The following is a 17988-nucleotide window of genomic DNA, read 5'->3' as shown; positions in this document are numbered from 1 at the left end:
AAATCCTCTTCCATGAGAGCAGTACAGCTTTCTGACTGTGTCCTTATTCTGTATGTTGATCTGGCCTTTTTTTTTTTTTTTTTTTTTTTTTCTCCTCTCTGTGTCTGTAAGATGTCACAAGACAGCGTTCCCTCACTGGAAGGTACACCAACAAGACCCTTAGTGGCCATATTTGAACATAGCTGTTTCTGGTGCATGCACTTAGTGCACCTCAACAGCTTGCTGGTATTGCCCTCTGCCTGCAGCCTGGCTCTTCAGCAGCATGAGGAGCTTTTGGGGAGCCCTGGCAGCAACTGGCTTTGAGGGGCAGATGTATTCCTGTGTGAGGTGTAGGGGCAGACATGCAAAGTGCAGTAAAATCTACTTTGGGCATGCCTCAAGTCTTCCTGCTTACAGAAAAGGTTAAAGAGTTTTCACTTTCAAAAGTTTCTAACATTATGGTTGAAAAATAATGTATGCTTTGCTTGTTTTTTTTTTTTTTTTTTTTTTTTTTTAATTATTTTTATTATATTTATACCCTACAGGTTGTTAGGGTATGGTCATTCTTGCGATATGCAAGACTAACTCCTGTTAAACCCAGCCAGCTCTAATGAGACATCTGCCTCTAGACCACGTCTGAACGAATCTTAGTTATTACCAAAAAGTGCTTTGGAAGGGCAGACATTTTCAATTTCTACAAATTGAAATACCCTGGATTAAATCCTGGATTTGTCTAAATTGATGGGAAAACTTCCATCCTTCCAAGGGAGCCATGTGTGTGATTGGTATTTTGTAGAGATCAGTTCTCCTTTACTTCTCAGTGCAGATTTTTATGGCACCCGTCGCCAGGGTATCTCAACCCTCTTTTAAAGCTGAAATGGGAAGTTAGTCATGAGATCTGTAGTGATTACAAACCAGATGTTCTTTTTTTCTTTCTTCTTACTTTGCAAGTAGAGGACAGAAGGCAGTTTCTGCAGTGTGTTTGTTTTTAGCATGCCATTTCCCCATGTGAAATACCATATAGTATTCTTGTTCTATTTGCATTTCCAAAATCTTAGGATCATAAAAGATTTTTTGCATGGTTTCTCTGATTTTACATATATTAAAAAGCCCTGTGTGTTAACATGGCACAGAAGGATTCTGTGCTGTCAAGAATAAAATAGCTGTTGCAGCAGGATGCATAATTATAGGACTACTATTTAGTCATCAGTCACAGAATGCATGGATTTTTTTTTTTTTTTTTGTGAATTCTCCATTTATTCTGTTTCAGATGTGGAAAGAATTTACATGAAGAATTTAGTTTGCTCAGCACAATGGGGCTTGACCCATCTGAATCTATTAAAAGCTGTTACATATCTGGGCTAAAGAATAAGGCCCTAATCAGGGATGTGTTTGCGGAGTCATATAGCTCCATTCCACGTGGAAAAGTGCTTCAAGCACTCAGTCCTACGGTGGTGCAAAGGTATAAAAAAGATATCCATATTTAAATAAAGAGCTAATTTTCCTTTTTCTTTTTTTCTCCCCTGCCAGAACGCACACATCTGGAACAGTGGATAGAGGAATATACCCACTGCCTATCTGTAATGGGAAAATGCTTTTCTTTTTTCCTAATATATATGGCTCGTATTTTAAACTTTTTTTTTTTTTTAATCTTCCTGTGCTGCTGTGGATCAGCCAGCAGAAATCAGCATCTCGGTTGTTGTTTGCCTGTGGATTAGTTGCCAGCATCCTGTAATTCTGCTGGCTTGAAATGTAGCCTCATCTTCCTTACAGTAATGGGAGCAGAGAAGAGCCAAATGGGGTGGTTCTCTGTGAGCAGGAGTGTGGGTGGAAGCACTGAGCTTTGTGGCATGCTGCTCTCTGCTCCGGAGCTCTTAAAATCCTCCTGCCTCAATCTGTGGTTAAAGGATTTCAGAAGAGTAGAGAATGTGTTTTCAGGGTTATGGAGGGAAAAAAATCAAGAATCCATCATGCTTGCGTTGGTTCCTTGTATTTATCAGAACCATCTGATACTGCTTCAGATTTTCATATCCATTTTGCAGACTGGGGGAGATTCTGAAGTTGTGGCTGCTTCTGGTAAACTAACAGTGGTTTCCTTACTGTGGATTACATTTCTACTCCTTTCCTTCCTCCCCACCCCTTTTGCTCATCTCAGTGCAATGCATTTTGTAACTGAAACTTTGAAAATGTGCTACGAGGCTTGTGAAGAAGAAAGGAGAAAAGCAAACGTGCGGTTGGTCCCGTGAGTGACTCATCCAACTGTTCTTCTGACGATGCAAATGACTGCGTATGCCTGCCTCAGTCGCTGCTAGTGCATCAGGAACAGGACTCTTGACTCAGAGTCGTCATTACAGACACATTCCTTGCTTGCTGCTCCTTCCATGGGGTGGTATGCTCCCGATCATGACGTGTGCATTATATAGTGCTGAAACCTTTGGATTTGCCATAGATCAGGATTCTTCAGAAGAATTACAAGGATCTGTTCCTCAAAGTGTGACACAACTCCTCAGGACATATTCCCAGTTTCTGAAGCTTGTCAAATCCACTCAGCTCACTACTGCTGTGACCTTTTATATAGGCCAAAATTTTATTCCCTGGTATGTGTTTGATGTTACATGTATACCAGTGGAGTGAAATAAAAGAACTAGATTAAAGGATGAAAAAAGCCGGAGAGCAGCAGAACTTTTGAGAACTGAAAAAATAAATCATCCACAAGCATGAGTGTTACCAAGGCATGTGGCTTGACAAGTCTGTTATAATCCTTTGAAGAAAAAGAAACAAAACTAGGATGATCATCCTCATTGCAGTTTAGAAAAATGAATGTACGTTGGGAAAGACCATGTAGCAAAGAACAAAGCAGGTGGTAGCAGGAATGCTTTGCATATTGTAGTGTGGAGGTAAAACTGAACATGTTGCTGAGAAGTGAATGACATTTCTACTTCTTTGAAGCAGCCGTGCTTGCTTTCGTTTTTGTAAGAGCTACTTGGAAAGTCATTCCCTCTTGTCAGCAAAATATGAGGTCTGATTAGCAGTACAAGATTTCTATGAAGTTTTCAAGTTGTTGCAAAACGTCCACATGCCATGCTTTGCTTTGCTTTTGGGCAGGTGGGTGTTTTACCTGATGCCTGTGAGCATGGTACTGTGAACTGAAAGTTGTCTGTGCAGCTTTGAATTCAGCAGTAGAATGACACTCATTGCCTGAAGTAGGAAGGTTTTTCTGTTTCATTCCCTTCCCCTCTGGGCTGTAATGATGCTGAGGTAGCTGGCCATTCAAACCCTTGAGGCAATGAGATGGAAGGGCTTTTTTTTTTCGGCTGAACCCCTTTGTGCCATAAACTGACTGCTCCTGGAGAATATAGGCTGGCTTCACTGGTGGTCCAGGTCCCTTGGTTTCACTGGAGTTAGACCACAGGTAAATTTTGGCCTCTCTGTAGTCAAAGCAACCACAGCAGCAAAGTCTAAGGATGCCTGTAGGTATTTGAGGGCTTACAAGGCTGGCACGTGCTTGGCTTTAGCTGTGCTCATTGCGAGAGACGTGAGGGAAACAGAAACTTCTGAAGTTTAGTTAACGTTAGCATGAAACGCTAGCAGGAGTCATGAACTGGAAGTCAAAGACGCAGGAGTTTCCATTAAATGAGCTGGGCTCTAATCCGTGCGTGTGGATGTCACGTCCCTGCTGGTGACTGGGTTCCTCTTGCTTAAGAGATGTAATTGCAGTTGCCCTTCTTAGTGACCCATCAAGGGAGCAGAAATAAAGTACATGAAACTAAAGTATCATCAGGTCACACGAAGCAATATCTAGTTTCGAATGCAGTGGCAGAAACTACGTCCCCACAAGAAGGAAACATAATTCTCCACATTCAATGGGTGGTAGGTTGGTAGTTTTTTTCCCCCACGGCATTTTAAATCCAGCATAATAATTAGATTCTCTGTTTCAGCACAGAGGATTGTCTCTTTTTAAAATGTGTTGTGCTCTCCTGGTCTAGTAATTATACAGAAATGTCAGCTGGAATTGATAATGAAGGCAAAATTTGGGAAAAGCAATAGGATGTGTTGCTGCTATTGATCAAAGGCTACAGGGCTGGTTTTAAACACTTACTCTCTTTGATCTTTTTTTTTCTATCGATTGAACACAGTAGATAAACAACTGTCTGTGTAGCATGAGCATTTATTGTGGCTTTTAAGCTGACTAAGGACAGCTTTGAATTAAATATGAGAGTTGAAATGATGGTTTTCTAATAAGTGCAGTGTATCAAGACTTTGCAGTGGTGTTATAGTTTCATTTAAACACAGGGGAAGGAAATTAAATACTGACATTCTTTTTCTTTCATATTTGAAAAGAAGATAAAAATTACGAAATTGATTACGGGGGAGGCAAAGGCTTTTTTCTTTTTAAATATAGTTATTTAGTGCTGTCAAACTGCTGTCTTGTCTTGGCAATTTCAGATAAATTTGTGTAAGTTACTCAAATGCCTTAAAATGCAAGATACAAATGGATGTTAGGTGAGTTTCTGCAATCGGTTCCGATGAAATTAATAGAAAGCTTTCCACAGACTTTTTAATGACTTGGATGGGGCCCTGGGCAGTCATCGGTGGTGCCTCGGAAAGGTCAGGATCGATTTCCTGGCATCCTCTTAGTCTCTAAGGAGGCTCTTTGCATTTCTCTGGGAGACACAGTGATATTGCTGTTCCTCTTGCTTTATAATTCTCTGTATTTGTATTCTGCTACCTAACATGCAAAGCTTCTCAGGATAACAGAGGGAAGATGAAAAATGCTGCTTTGGGGGGAAGTTGCTCATATCTTAAATGCCTAAAATAGTCATTCTGAGTAATGTCAAGCTTTCTTCCCTTCCTCTTCTCCCCATCCTACCCCTTGTCTGGAAGGGATTCTGCATTTGGTTTCAGTATTGCACTGCTCTTATCTTTCCTTATTGATTGTGGTGGGGAAATAAGTGCAAATCGAAGCAGCCTTCTGCATCGCAGTGTGGAGAGCAAGTTGTGTTGTGTTTAAAGCAGCGCTGCTCCACCCTTGTCCAGCAAAATGCATCTCAGGGGATTTGGCCCTTTGGATTCCTGCTTTTTAAAAAATACCTGAATATCTGAACAGGCCTGAATGAATTATTCTCTGGCCCATGGTTTTGCTGGGTTTCAAACACCGTGTTTGAAAATGCGTCTTTTTTTTTTTAACAAGTAAATGGTTGTGCTTGAAGTGCTGCACCCCTTCCAACAGGATTATAAATGCACCTCAAAAATACAAGACTTCAAGAGAAGGAAGTCTTGGGATGAGGAACAGGGAGAACTTTTCATAATTCTGACATTAAAAAAGTAATAATCCCTGTGCTTTCTTTTCCGTTGAACTATTTCACCTGCCCCCCTTGCCAATAGGAAAAAAAAAAATGTCATGGAAAATTTCTTCAGGTGAAACACAGATACCTAGGGTCTCCTGAATTCACTGTCATGCTTTTCCTTAATTTCAGGATACCGGGGTTGGGAAATCAAGCATTGTTTGTCGATTCGTCCAGGACCACTTTGATCACAATATTAGTCCTACTATTGGGTAAGTACCCTGCATAATATCATTTTTCTTATACAGACACTGCCCTCAGCTGAGCTTCTTTCTCTTCTCCTTACTTTCAAGGCTCTGAACACTGCATATATTTTTTTTTTCTCTACTTTGCCAACCTCATTGAACCCTTTAGTCTCATGTTACCTGCTTAGAGAGCCTTGGGGCTGCCCAAACCAGCTCTGCTCTGCTCTCCCTGTTCTGGGAACCCAACGTGGGCTGCAACTTACTTCATGGCCACGTGCTCTCTGATGGAGAGGCTGTCAGAGCTGTGCCTTGTTTCTCATGAGAGTGATGTCTCTTGAAATCACCTCTTTGCTGGAGCTGCCCAGGACCTCTACCAACCTGTGTTGTGCATGGCCATGGCTTCCAGGTCTTGTGTTCCTTTCACCCTTTGCACAGGCCAGTGTATGGTATAATACATGTTAAACACATATGTCTCTCTCTCTATATATATTAATATATAGAGAGAGCCTATATGTATATGAGCTGACAATGGGTGAATGCCACATGTTCTATTGTTTACTTTCCATGCAGCAGAACAATTGGGAAACCTGTAAGTAAAGGCTTGTTGCTTTGGTTTTCACAGAAAGAAGACTTGAGGCTAAAATCTGGTATTTTTTGTGTTTGTGTAAACATGTAGATACTTCAGATTTCCATGAACACAAAGGAACAGAAAAAGAACCTCGTAATTTATTTTTTTTTCCCCTGCAAGTTCCTAGTGAGCCCATAACACCTAAATAATCCCATGAATTATTATTTTTTTACTGCTCCCTTTCTAATTTATCACATTTTTCTTCCCCTGTCTTACACCCATCTTAGGTCTCTTACTCATCAAGAATTTCCCATGGGAGATGATGCTTTGATCACAGGAGTTTAGGATTAAAATTACTTTAGTTCCAAGTGGTCAATGAGGTATCAAATTTAATCCTTGGAGTTTAACAACCCAAACAGGCTATGATCTGCACAATGACCAGGACATCCTATGGCTGAGTGGTGACAGAAGAATGATGGCAAACCCTTAATGTTCCTAAGTTGTCCATGCTGTCAGGCTAGACCATGATATTGACAGTGCCTGTTCCCAGGTGTGGATGTGCTTTCATCTAAGTTTAGGATTGTCCTTGTTTTGAAAAAGACAGGATAATGCAATTTAAACAAAGTATAATTAACGCCTGCCCTTTAGAAAAACTGACAGGCTTCTTCATTTCAGACCATCAAAAGCATACTAGTCCTGTAGCTGATTTTAATTCCTTTTTTTTTTTTTTTTTCTTTTTCTTTTAATATTCTAGGGACAAATCTGCCAAATCCAGCAGTGCCTGGGAAAAAAATTGAAAATTCTCGAACTTTTATGGGGAGAGGAATTGAATATATGATGTTCACAAAGGAGTAACTTGGGTGGAAAGGCTGACCTTTCTTGTGTGTTACAGCTGTTTTAAATCTGCTCTGAAAGATGGGTAATTTTTTTGAGTGCTGTTCGGAGGGCTGCAAGATTTCTTTCAAACCTCTGTGTTTGAATGCAGAGGAACTTTTTGAAGTTCCAGGGCAATATTGGACTCCCACTTGTAATGAATAGAGAAAAATAGGCAGAGAGAAGGGAACCAAGCAAGCACATAATGAGTAACATTACTGACTGAAGGACACTTGTTGGCAGTGAAGAAATTGATGGAAACTTGAGTGGTTCTTCGCTTCTGTGTCATCATCAGCGTTTTTCACAAGTAGTTGTTGTTGCCAAGTAAATGTCTTCTGCTCAAATGGGGAAAAAATCCTTTAATTTTCATAATTGTGATAACAGAGGAAAAATATTTTTCTATTTGAGGATTAAATTGTGAAGGCTAGTTTGCATGCAGATGATAGTACTTGTCTGTGTAGGATGACTATGTCAATAAGTCTTTTGTTGTCATTATTTTTTCAGAATTAATCTAGTTTTAAATATACAGTCCTTGAAATCTACAGTAGCTGCTGAGGCTCTGAAGTTCCTGTTTTTGGAACAGTGAAGTGTTGCTTAATGCTTCAAGTAGAAACATTAAGCTGAAAGCACCCACCCTGAAAATAACCAAAGAAAATGCTGCTTTTTGCTTATTTGTTTGCTTATTATTTTTGCTTATTTGTTTGCTTGCCTTACTTAATATTTTTGTATGCAATGCAGCATTGTTAGATTCATGCAGTTTGCAGATGGCTGTAGAGAAGAACTCTTGTACATCATTCTCAGATGTTTTGATCAGTCATATGTCCTTGATATAATTTGGTGCTTTTGTTATGACAGTGCATTGTATCAAATGCATCTTTATGAGCTGGGAAAAAAAAAAGTTTTCACAACAGAAATTGCTCAGCAGTGTCCAGATAGCATAAGGGAAAAAAATCTACCAGAGTTTGGCAGTTCCTCCTAGCCAGTTTTCAGTTCAAATGCTCTAATGTAGAAAAAGCCTAAAAAGTTATTTCCGAATAGAAGTTACACTATGAAACCATAGGCAAATCACATTTCCTACAAAAAAATAAAAGAAGCGACAAAGTTTTCTTCATCTGTGTTGAGAGGGGGAAGAACTTTATTTCAATTTATTTACTCTGTGCATTTCAGCAGGTGACTTGTCTGTTCCCTACTGATCAAAGTGACCATCCTCCTAGATTTAATTGAAAATCCATGTATTTGTTGCCTGGTATGATGCTGACTGACATATTCTCAGGTCTGTATCACCAAGAAGATGGAGACAGGTGGTAGCAGCATCTGAGCATGAGTGGCAGGAGCATTTGTGTTCCTGTGCCTGTGCACATGAGCCCTTTGAGCTGCAGAGGTTTTTCACTTTTTGTAGGCATTTTATCCAGGTTTTGGTGGTTCCCTATATGTAGTCTATCCCAGCAGAACTGGCTAGGATCTGTAGTTTCCTTTTTTTTTTTTTTTTTTTTTTTTTTTTTTAAATCAATGTCACTCATGTAAAGAATTTATGCTGCTTCCTTCTTTTAACCATAAATGAGATCCCCCTACTCTTCTTTTCAGAGCATCCTTCATGACTAAAACTGTGCCTTGTGGGAATGAGCTTCATAAATTTCTGATCTGGGATACAGCTGGTCAGGAGCGGGTGAGTATTAACTGTGCAGTACATCTTGGTCTCTTATAATGCATTTGCTCACTTAAAAACAAAAACAAACAAAAAAAACACACAATGTTTTTCATCTTAAGAAGACTTTGCAAGTGTAAATCTGCTAAATTTTTTTAAGGCTCTGTGAAGTGGGTGGTTGGCAGTCACTGTTAAACAGGTTCCCATTTCTCAGCTGGGGAAAATGCAGAAGCAGGCTGACAGTACAACTGACCTAAAAGAAAAGCTGGCTGTGGATTTCAGCTCTGGTTTCACAATGGAGCTGTGCCTTAGCTTGCAGATGTTACCTGTGCCCACACCGTGATCATTAAGGGCAGCTGTGTAAGTTATTGGCCACTTTCTTTGCCACAGCTTGGGCTGTGCCTGAAGGCTGGGTAATTCTCCTGTTGTTTCCCCAGGGTTATGTGTGGCAGCTTTCATTTACACTGGAAAGCAACTTGGCTAAGCTGGTGGTGACTCCAAGACTGTCCGGAGCTGGGACATTGAATGTAGGCACAAGCTGTGTCTGCTGGTGTTGGTTTTGAAATTAGTACTGGCGAACTGAACCATGTAGGGTTTGTGTCTTGATTTTATTTATTTTTTCTTAATTTTCCCCAAGTGGGTTGAGTGAATTGCTCAAATTAAATAGCTTTTCCTTTGGCTTTTCAAAAAAGCCATAATGGAAATCACGGGCAATCGTTCATATTGATTGTATGTACGCCTGTTTGGTCATTTGTTTCTTTTAAGAGGCTTAATGGCAGTGGTGTTCTGCAACAGGCTGACTGTAGAGTTCTCTTAATCTATGCCTACATTTATGTTGAGAAATATATATATAAAAAAAAAAAAAAGGAAAAATCCATGCACATGTTTTAAAGCATCTTTAAAACTTGCTGTTAAATTACACTGCTCCTGTTCTTAGAAAAAAGCAGCTATGCTCATGGTAGGATGGGGTAAAATTAGGTGCTTATACAGACTGCACTGTCTGTCCTGCTGCATCCTGCTGCGTTCTCCAAACCTCGCGTGTGAATTGCAGACAATAAAGAATGTTGCTGTTAAGTGCAGGAAATACTCATGCTTTTCTTTACAATGTGCAGCATGACGTAAAGCGGGCCTGCTGAAATCTGTTGACTCTTAGCAATTTGGCATGTTATTTATGATGGGAACAGAGATATTTTAAAACATTCATGAAATACAGCATCATCCCTTCCCTTGAACCTTTTTTGTTCCATTTCTGAATGGCCTGGAGCTGAAGAAGACTGTGTGTGGAGTTTCAGTTAGTCAGAGATAGCAAAGGTTCATTTGCTTTCCCATGGTTTGCTTCTCCTTGCGTATTCTTTCCCCTTCCTCTCTCCACTGCCCTACTCCGCCTTTTTTTTTTTTTCTTCTCCTTTGTAGCTCTTTGGCACACAATCATAGAATCACAGAATATCCTAAGTTGGAAGGGACCCACATGGATCATCATCCAACTCCTGACTACACACAAGACTAACGAAAAACTAAATCATATGTCTGAAAGTGTTGTCCAAATGCTTCTTGAACTCTGGCAGGCTCAGTGCTATCACCACTACTCTGAGGAGCCTGTCCCAGTGCCTGAGCACCCTCTGGGTGCAGACCCTTTCCCTAACCCCCATCCTGACCCTCCCCTGCCCCAGCTCCATGCCGTCCCCTCGGGTCCTGTCGCTGTCCCCAGAGAGCAGAGCTCAGCGCCTGCCCCTCCGCTCCCCTCGTGAGGGAGCTGCAGGCCGCCATGAGGCCTCCCCTCAGCCTGCTCTGCTCGGGGCTGAGCACACCAAGGGACCTCTCCTCATGCATCTTCCCCTCCAGACCCTTCACCATCTTTGTAGCCCTCCTTTTGACACTAACATTTTAATGTCCTTCTTATGTTGTGGTGCCCAAAACTGCACACAGCACTTGAAGTGAAGCTGCACTCAGACAAAATAGAGCAGGACAATCCCTACCCTCAACCTGCTAGCAATGCTGTGCCTGATGCACCCCGAGCACATGGTTGGCCCTCCTGGCTGCTAGGGCATGCTGCTGGCTTGTATTCAGCTTGCTGTCAGTCAAAACCCCCAGATCCCTTTCTGTGGGGCTGCTCTCCAGAGTCTGTGCATACAGCCAGGGTTGCCCTGTCCCAGGTGCAGAATCCAGCACTTACTCCTGTTGAACTTCATATTGTTGGTGATTGCCCAGCTTCTATTTTGCATCTCTGCAAGGCCTCTCTGCCCCAGAGGGAGTCAACCACTCCTCCTAACTTAGTGTCATTTGCAAACTTAGAATGTACTTGAGTCCTGCATCCAGATCATTTATAAAAAACATCAAAGAGAACTGGCCCTAAAATGGAGCCCTGTGGAACCCCATTACTGACTGGCCACCAGCCTAATGTCACCCCATTTACCATCACCCTTTGAGCTCAGCCCATCAGCTAATTGTTCACCCGTCATGTTATATACTTTATATAGAACTCTGTCTCTGAGATGTAGGTATAAATGTGAATCTATTTTCCTGCATAATCTTAAGACTCTCAAAGCATGTTAGGAGTATTAGTTTTTTAAAGTAGGTGAGTATTAATAAGCATTATTTAGGAAGCTGAATTATAACTTGTTTGAGGCAGGAAATCTGTGACTGAGCTTTGACTCTTGGATACAAAATCTGTCCTTCCCATCTAGTCCTTTATGTTGTCTCCCTCCGCCTTTTCCAAACATCTTCTTTCCTTTCCTTTTTCTAACAGTGATGAGCAGTGGCAACCACAAATATGGCTAAATTATTCAGAATATGATACATATAAGTTGTGTTAATGGTTTTCATGTGTAATAATGAATTATAACATCCTTAGGCCAGGGTCCTAAAGAGAGTCTAGGGATCTTTTTCTTCTGTATTTCCACAATGCATTCCCAGTCCTTTGGACTCTTGTAATATGGGGTGATGAATGATGTTGATAATTGTTGAACGCTATCTTCTAAGTCAGCTGAATTTCTCAAGATGAGGTCGATGTTGTTTCAGGTGGTTCTCTGTCCTGGAACATCCCCATTGTATAGGTAAACACATTGTGCTTCTCAGTAGCTTATTGATTTTAACTTCTATTTGGGACACTCATTACGTTGTCTTCATCATGTTGCTCCTGATCATGCTATTCAAGAAAGCATGACTTCTTGCTATCTATCCTCTGAACAACAGCGATGACCCAAAGCTTGCAACCTACCCCAAACTCTGGGCCTGTTGCTGTTTTTGTAGCATGTTAATGAATGCATTCTAAATGCTGTTTCTGCTTTGAGAAATACAACTTAGAATACATTTGTAAGCAGACTAACAAATGTTGTCCTTTCCTTGTTCTCTTTGGTTTTGTTGAGTCTTTATGTTCCAGTGATAAAGGCTAGGAGTTTTGTCAGTGCTTCTACTGTCAATACTGCTGATAACTCTGTTTAGGACTTCCTGCTCTTTCAACATTGGGTTAATTTGGCTTTGTTCTTCTAAATGCCAGGCCAGGCACAGGACATGCATGTGCTTATTCTGGAGCTGGGGGACCCTGTACTTCCCCAGCTGTGCCAGCTATTGCTGTGTCTGCATGCTGTGTGCCTCCTGGTCCCCCTCAGTAAGCTGAGAGAACCTGGAAATTCATGGGACTTTTTCTGAAGAGTCACACACAGGATGGTGAGGAAGCAAAGGAGAGAGAGAAGCAAGCTGGAGGCACTCAGCACCCCCTTGAGGCATTAAATCAACTTTCAGATACCCATTTGTAGCTTTTCAAGCCTTTGGAAACGTTGGTCACTACTGGTTTTGAAAGCTTGTAGTAATGCTTAGGTGTTATTGAAGAAACTGAGTATGCAGACCAGCCAGCCAGAGCTTGGTTGTGGAGAGCAGATAACTTCTGATTGGTGTGGATATTAGATACACTATTTTCATTTCTTTTGTGTCAGGAGACTTGGAATTGTAGGCAGAGCCAAGAAATAACTAAAATTGCCATTTCATGGGAGATAATAAGCAGCTGTCACTTCTGCACAATGACAACAATGCACCAGAAAATGGAGATGAAAAGCTTTTCTATCGCAGTGTTGGTGGCAGAGGATGCTCAGCACGCTTCTTGGAGGAGAGCTGGGGAGAGGGACGTGGCTTTCCAGCAGTGTTCGCTGTGGAGAACATATGTTGTAGTTGATGACAAAAGGAGAAAGCTTGTTAATCCTTTTATCTTGTTTCTTCTTTTGCCTTTCTTGGGTAGGCAAAGCGTTAAACTGGCAGCATGCTTAACAAAATCCCTCTGCTTTTCTGTGTCTCTGCAGACCCGGTTGTGCGATGTTGGTTTGTTTTCAGATGAGCTCACTTTATTCTGTTTTTCAGACTGTCACCTTCCCTCCACCCAGCCTGTTTTCCAAATCTCCCTTTCTGCCCATCTTATATTTTTTTTTTCCCCATCAGCTTTAAATTGTTGCTGTGGACTTCAGGACTTAAATTCATGGCAATTATGTTATTGTTAGCAAAGACTCCCTTCCCTAAGAACAATCTCTTCACAAGTTAGCTAATGATGTTTTTATTAGCATATATTTTGGTTCATGATGCCCTAAGTAGCTTCTAATTACAATGCTTTGTCTGAATACCTTGGGTGGCTGCCAGCTTTCCATTTTGCCAGCTGAGGAATATTGTAGCAAATACTTAGGGAGCCTGAGGGCCATGTTTCTAGGGCAGAAAAATTTATCTTTGTCCTTTTTAAGTTTACTCTTTTTTTTTTCCCTTTAACTGTTCATTGATGTGGTACTTAGGGACATAATTTATTGGTGGTTGGGCGATAGTTGGACCAGATGATCTTGGAGGTCTTTTCTAGCATTAATTATTTTATGATTTCCCAGGAAAAGATTGGCACAGATATCTGTAGCATTTCATAGTCATCTCTTTTCTGGGTGACAGTAGTTGTTCTGGTGATTCGAAGACAAGGTGTGTAAATGTTCCTTGATGGGAGGGCTTTTTTGCCTCATTTATCCTAAGCTGGATCCTAGATGTTGGAGCTAAACAGAAGTAGTGAATTTCTGCTCTTTAATGGGTAGAAGAGGCAGGGTACCTTAATGTTGGTACCACAAAACCATGAGAAACTGGTTCAAATGTAAAATCTGGCTGCATCCTAAGATGACTTCTTTCCAGAAACAAAACCTTGTAACTCAGCATGGTGCTGGAGCTGTCCAGTCTGTGTGGACTCAGTCTCAAATGAGAACAGGTCAATGGTTACTAGCACATCATGCCTTGCCAACATAATTACCAAGCTTTTTCTAAATTCCCACTAAAATCCTACTGCCCTGAGAGGAGGTAACAGCATGTGTCAATGGCTCGAGCTGCTTCTGCAGTGAAGACGTCTGAATTTTGTTCTACAGTTGTACTTAGGTGATTGTGATGGTAGCCTACAGCTACGTTGTGAGGTCCTTTCCTACACATGATGAAAGGACATCCCCACAGTGAGCTACTGCCAGTGTGCTATGAAGGTCAACGGGTGATTTGGTAGCACGTGTTCATGGGGGCACAAGTGGCGTTGGAACTAGTGAGTGAATATGTTTATTTTCCTGTTTTTAGGGTGAGCATTAAACAAGGTAAGTCATTGTATGCTAACATGTTTCTTAAGCTTCAATGAACTTGCAGCATGTGTAGTTTGAGCCCTGGTTTAGGCGTGGTGTCTTTTACGTGTGTGTTTAGTGACTGGAAACTGTGGAAAGGCTCAGCACAGGTCACTTTTGTGATGTTGCAAAGGTTTATTTTCTGCTTATTTAAAATATTTTCAAATAGATAACCTTAAAATGTTGGCATTTTTCCCTCCTCGCTTCAGGAATTCTTACATCTTTGAGAAGAATGCTCATTCTCTTATGTAAATTGTCATCAATTGAACTAGCAAAAATACATATAGATCAGAGACAGATCTTCCCTGATTTAATAAGCTTGCAAATTCTGAGATTTCCTATATATCCTTACAGGAGTGATATTTGACTGTTCTTTCCTTTTTTTTTTTTTTTTTTCTTTTTTTCTTCTGACCTTCATGAAACACTGATATAAGAAAACGCATACATTTTAAAGCTTCCTTAGAACTAGAATCACAGTCTTGAATCATGGCAGCAAACACTATTCAAGGTTATAAAATGCTAAATCGTATCTGATAGTGGCATTCATGCATAACATTTTTCCATTCACTCTTTGCCAGCTGAGAATGTCAGGAATTTTTTGTCCCTTCCTTTGCTGCTGCTTGTGTGAGAAGCTTATGTTTCGGGATAATCTGTTTGACACTTCTGGTTTATTGCCTTTGCTTCTCTCCACACCCTGTATTATTATTATTTATTTTTTGGGGGGGCTGCCATGCCTTGAAGATGATAAAAAGAGGCATGAAATGCCTAGACTTGGGCAAGTAGAGGCTCCCAGGCTGTGGTATATGTGCTGTTAATGGCACACAGACCTCTGCAATGAGCTCGTGCTATGCACCTCAAGAGCAGCTGAGGGGTTTGGTCTTGGCCACTGAGAGGCTATGTAAGTAGTCTGAGAGCAGCTTCTCAGAAATGAGAATGAAATCTAGCTAAATGACTGCACCAGTCAGGAAGCAAGTCTTGTGCTGATATGCACCTGCAGGTGCTTGAAAAGGCACCATGTGGAAAATACTCTTTGAATTCAGTGCTTGTTGTGAGGAGGTGTGCAGTACTCTCTGAGTACTGCTCTGCTTCTGCTTGTGCTGTGCATCCTTACCCTTCCTGGATATGAGTGTAGGCAAAATTGTAATGCTTCAGCAGCAAGAACAAGTGATGCTCTTTACAGTCCAGTATGGTAAAAACAATCCAATTGAGGGGTTGTGGGTGTTTTCTATTTTTTTTTTTTTAATTATTTTTTTCTTTTTGGCTATAGAGTTTGGAGGAGACAGGTTGGTGTGGCAGAGAGCCAGTGCTGGGGTGTAGCGCTGCAGGATGGTGCAAAGAGCTGCAGACATGAATTAGTGTTCCCTGGTGTGCCTGGCAGACTGAATGAACCCAAGCTGTCTTCAGCAGGATTTGTTAGCCTCTTTATAAGTAGGCAGGAGTGGCAGTTCTTATTTTTATATTAATTTGGCCTCTCTTTTGCTTTCTGAACTAATATTACACAAGACATGGTTGAGAGACTTTCACTACCACAACTTGGGTGTGATTTATGTTGTGCTCCCTTGAATTTGTTTATCTCTTCTAATTATTCTGATATGGCTATTTTGTGTGGTTTTCTTCTTCCCCATTCTGTGCAGTTAGTACAGAGGACATGTAAAAGGTGTTACCTAAAACCAAGGATACCCTTCAGTGACAGGATACATGGGAAATGGAAAGCAAAGGAACTTCCACAAAAAAAGTTGATGAGCTTCTAAATAAATGGCGAATTCCTTAATAGCTGATTGCTTCTATTTTTCTGCCCTTTGCATGGGTGAAGCTTCTGTTGACTTCAGCAAGATGGCCAGATCTAAGATGGCAGATGGCTTGCAAAATACCCAAATGCTCCTGGGATCAACCAGAGCAGCTCTGGGTTATGCTGAACTTGCATTTGCACCACTTAAGAGTGGATTTGTCCTCAGTGGCATGGGGCTGTACAGCTGAGAGGGTTGTGCTGTCTTTAGTCAGATTCTGAGAGAAAAACGGGAAAGGAAATTTCATAAGTCACGTGTGGCCTCACAACCTCTTCCTTAGAGGCAGCAATGGCAAGCCACAAGTGCGAAGGGAACACGTGGGTAGAGGAGTGTGCTCTGAAGCCAGTTTTCAAACATTTGTGTGAAAGAGTCATTGAGACTGCATGAAGCTACGCAGGTCATTAGTTTTGTTCTTTGGTATGGTAAAATATGTTCCTTGTTTATATTTTGAATGGCCCTTTTAGCCTGGATGTAGCTGTTTAAATGAAAGGTGGTATGCCCCTGAAACTTAACTGTTGCGTTGGATGGGGTGGTGGCCTCAGCCTTACAGGTTGAAACCAAACCCTACAAAAGCAAAGCAGGCTAATGGTGGACATGGGTTGGTATTCCCTGCCTGCTACCTTAAGGCTCTGCACAAAACGGCATGGTTTTTGTGGCTGCTGCATGAGAGGTACAGGACTTCTGAATTTCCGTACTGGGTGAGCTGCTCACGATGCTTTACACATTACAGAGACAGAAGGTATTCTCAGTGCCCAGAAGGGACACCAGGTGGCAGGCTGTTAGATCCTGCCTTCTTGCCCTTACCTTATCTTCTGACCAAAAGAGCCTGGTTTGCCAGACTGGCAAAGCAAAAGCTAACAGACTGTTCTGTATCGATCTTTCAGCTAAAGACAAGCACTGATGCTTAAATTTTAGTTATTCAAGCTAGGAAGTCAGAATTCTGGTAATTGCCAAAATGATATCATCCTTGTAGGAGCAGCGTGGAAAAACAGTGAATGACTTTATGTTGTATCTTGGTCAACTTTTGAAAGAGGTTAAGTGATGTGGTTATTTCTGACAGGGGGAGCTGGTAGATCCTGGCCTGTATCAGGACCAGGAGGTGATCGTCCCCCTGTACTCTGCTCTGGTGAGGCTGCAACTCGAGTGCTGTGTTCAGCTTTGGGCCCCTCAGTACAAGAAGGACACCGAGGTGCTGGAGTGTGTCCAGAGAAGGGCTATTAAGCTGGTGAGTGGTCTGGAGCACAAGTCCTGTAAGAAGCGGCTGAAGGAACTGGGGTTGTTTAGTCTGGGGAAGAGAAGGCTCAGGGGAGACCTCATTGCTCTCTACAGCTACCTGAAGGTAAGGTGTGGGGAGCTGGGCGTCAGCCTCATCTCACAAGTAACTACTGATAGGACAAGAGGGAAGGGCTTCAAGTTGTGCCAGGGGAGGTTCAGGTTGGAAATGAGGAGCCATTTCTCCTCAGAAAGAGCAGTCAGGCACTGGGACGGGTTGCCCAGGGAGGTGGTGGAGTCACTGTCTCTGGGGATGTTCAAGGAAAGGTTGGACGTGGTGCTTGGGGACATGGTTTAGTGGGTGACATTGGTAACAGAGTGATGGTTGGACCAGATGGTCTTGAAGGTCTCTTCCAACCTCAATGATTCTGTGATTCTCTCACTGTTTGGCTGCTCCTGTTTGTAGGTTACATAGGGGCTGACTCCTCATTAAGTTTGGGGTGGCAGTGAAGGGGGAATGGGCTATCAAAGGGGAAGATGCATAGGGCAGAGCTGTGGCTGCCTACCCAGCCTTCAGGTAGCCCTTAAGAAGCAGAGCTGTCTTCATGCCAAGTCTTGAACTGCTCCTGTTTCTCCTAATCTTCTTGGGAATTTCTGGATACAGAAATACTGAGCTATAAAATCGAGGTTATAGACACTGTACTTTTCTAATACAGAAGGTAATCCCATGAGATTTAACTCGGTGAGCTGCTTTTCTGTGTGATACTTGTTTCGGGTTTCTGTCC

The 17988-nt window shown here is 41.8% G+C and overlaps 1 protein-coding gene across 1 annotated transcript in view; it reads left to right on the top strand.

The window, feature by feature from the left end:
* The window catches only part of RAB31 (RAB31, member RAS oncogene family), a 64105-nt gene that overhangs the window by 20529 nt on the left and 25588 nt on the right, over positions 1–17988 (top strand). Inside the window, exons 2-3 of the mRNA XM_084283236.1 lie at positions 5457–5536; positions 8535–8616. Coding sequence (XP_084139362.1) covers positions 5457–5536; positions 8535–8616 — 162 coding nt within the window. The remainder of the gene's footprint in view (positions 1–5456; positions 5537–8534; positions 8617–17988) is intronic.

This window comes from Netta rufina, assembly GCF_964035555.1.
Source record: "Netta rufina genome assembly, chromosome: 2".
Lineage (NCBI taxonomy): Eukaryota > Metazoa > Chordata > Aves > Anseriformes > Anatidae > Netta > Netta rufina.
Note: the sequence above shows the minus strand (reverse complement) of the source record. Positions and strands in the feature narration are given on the sequence as shown.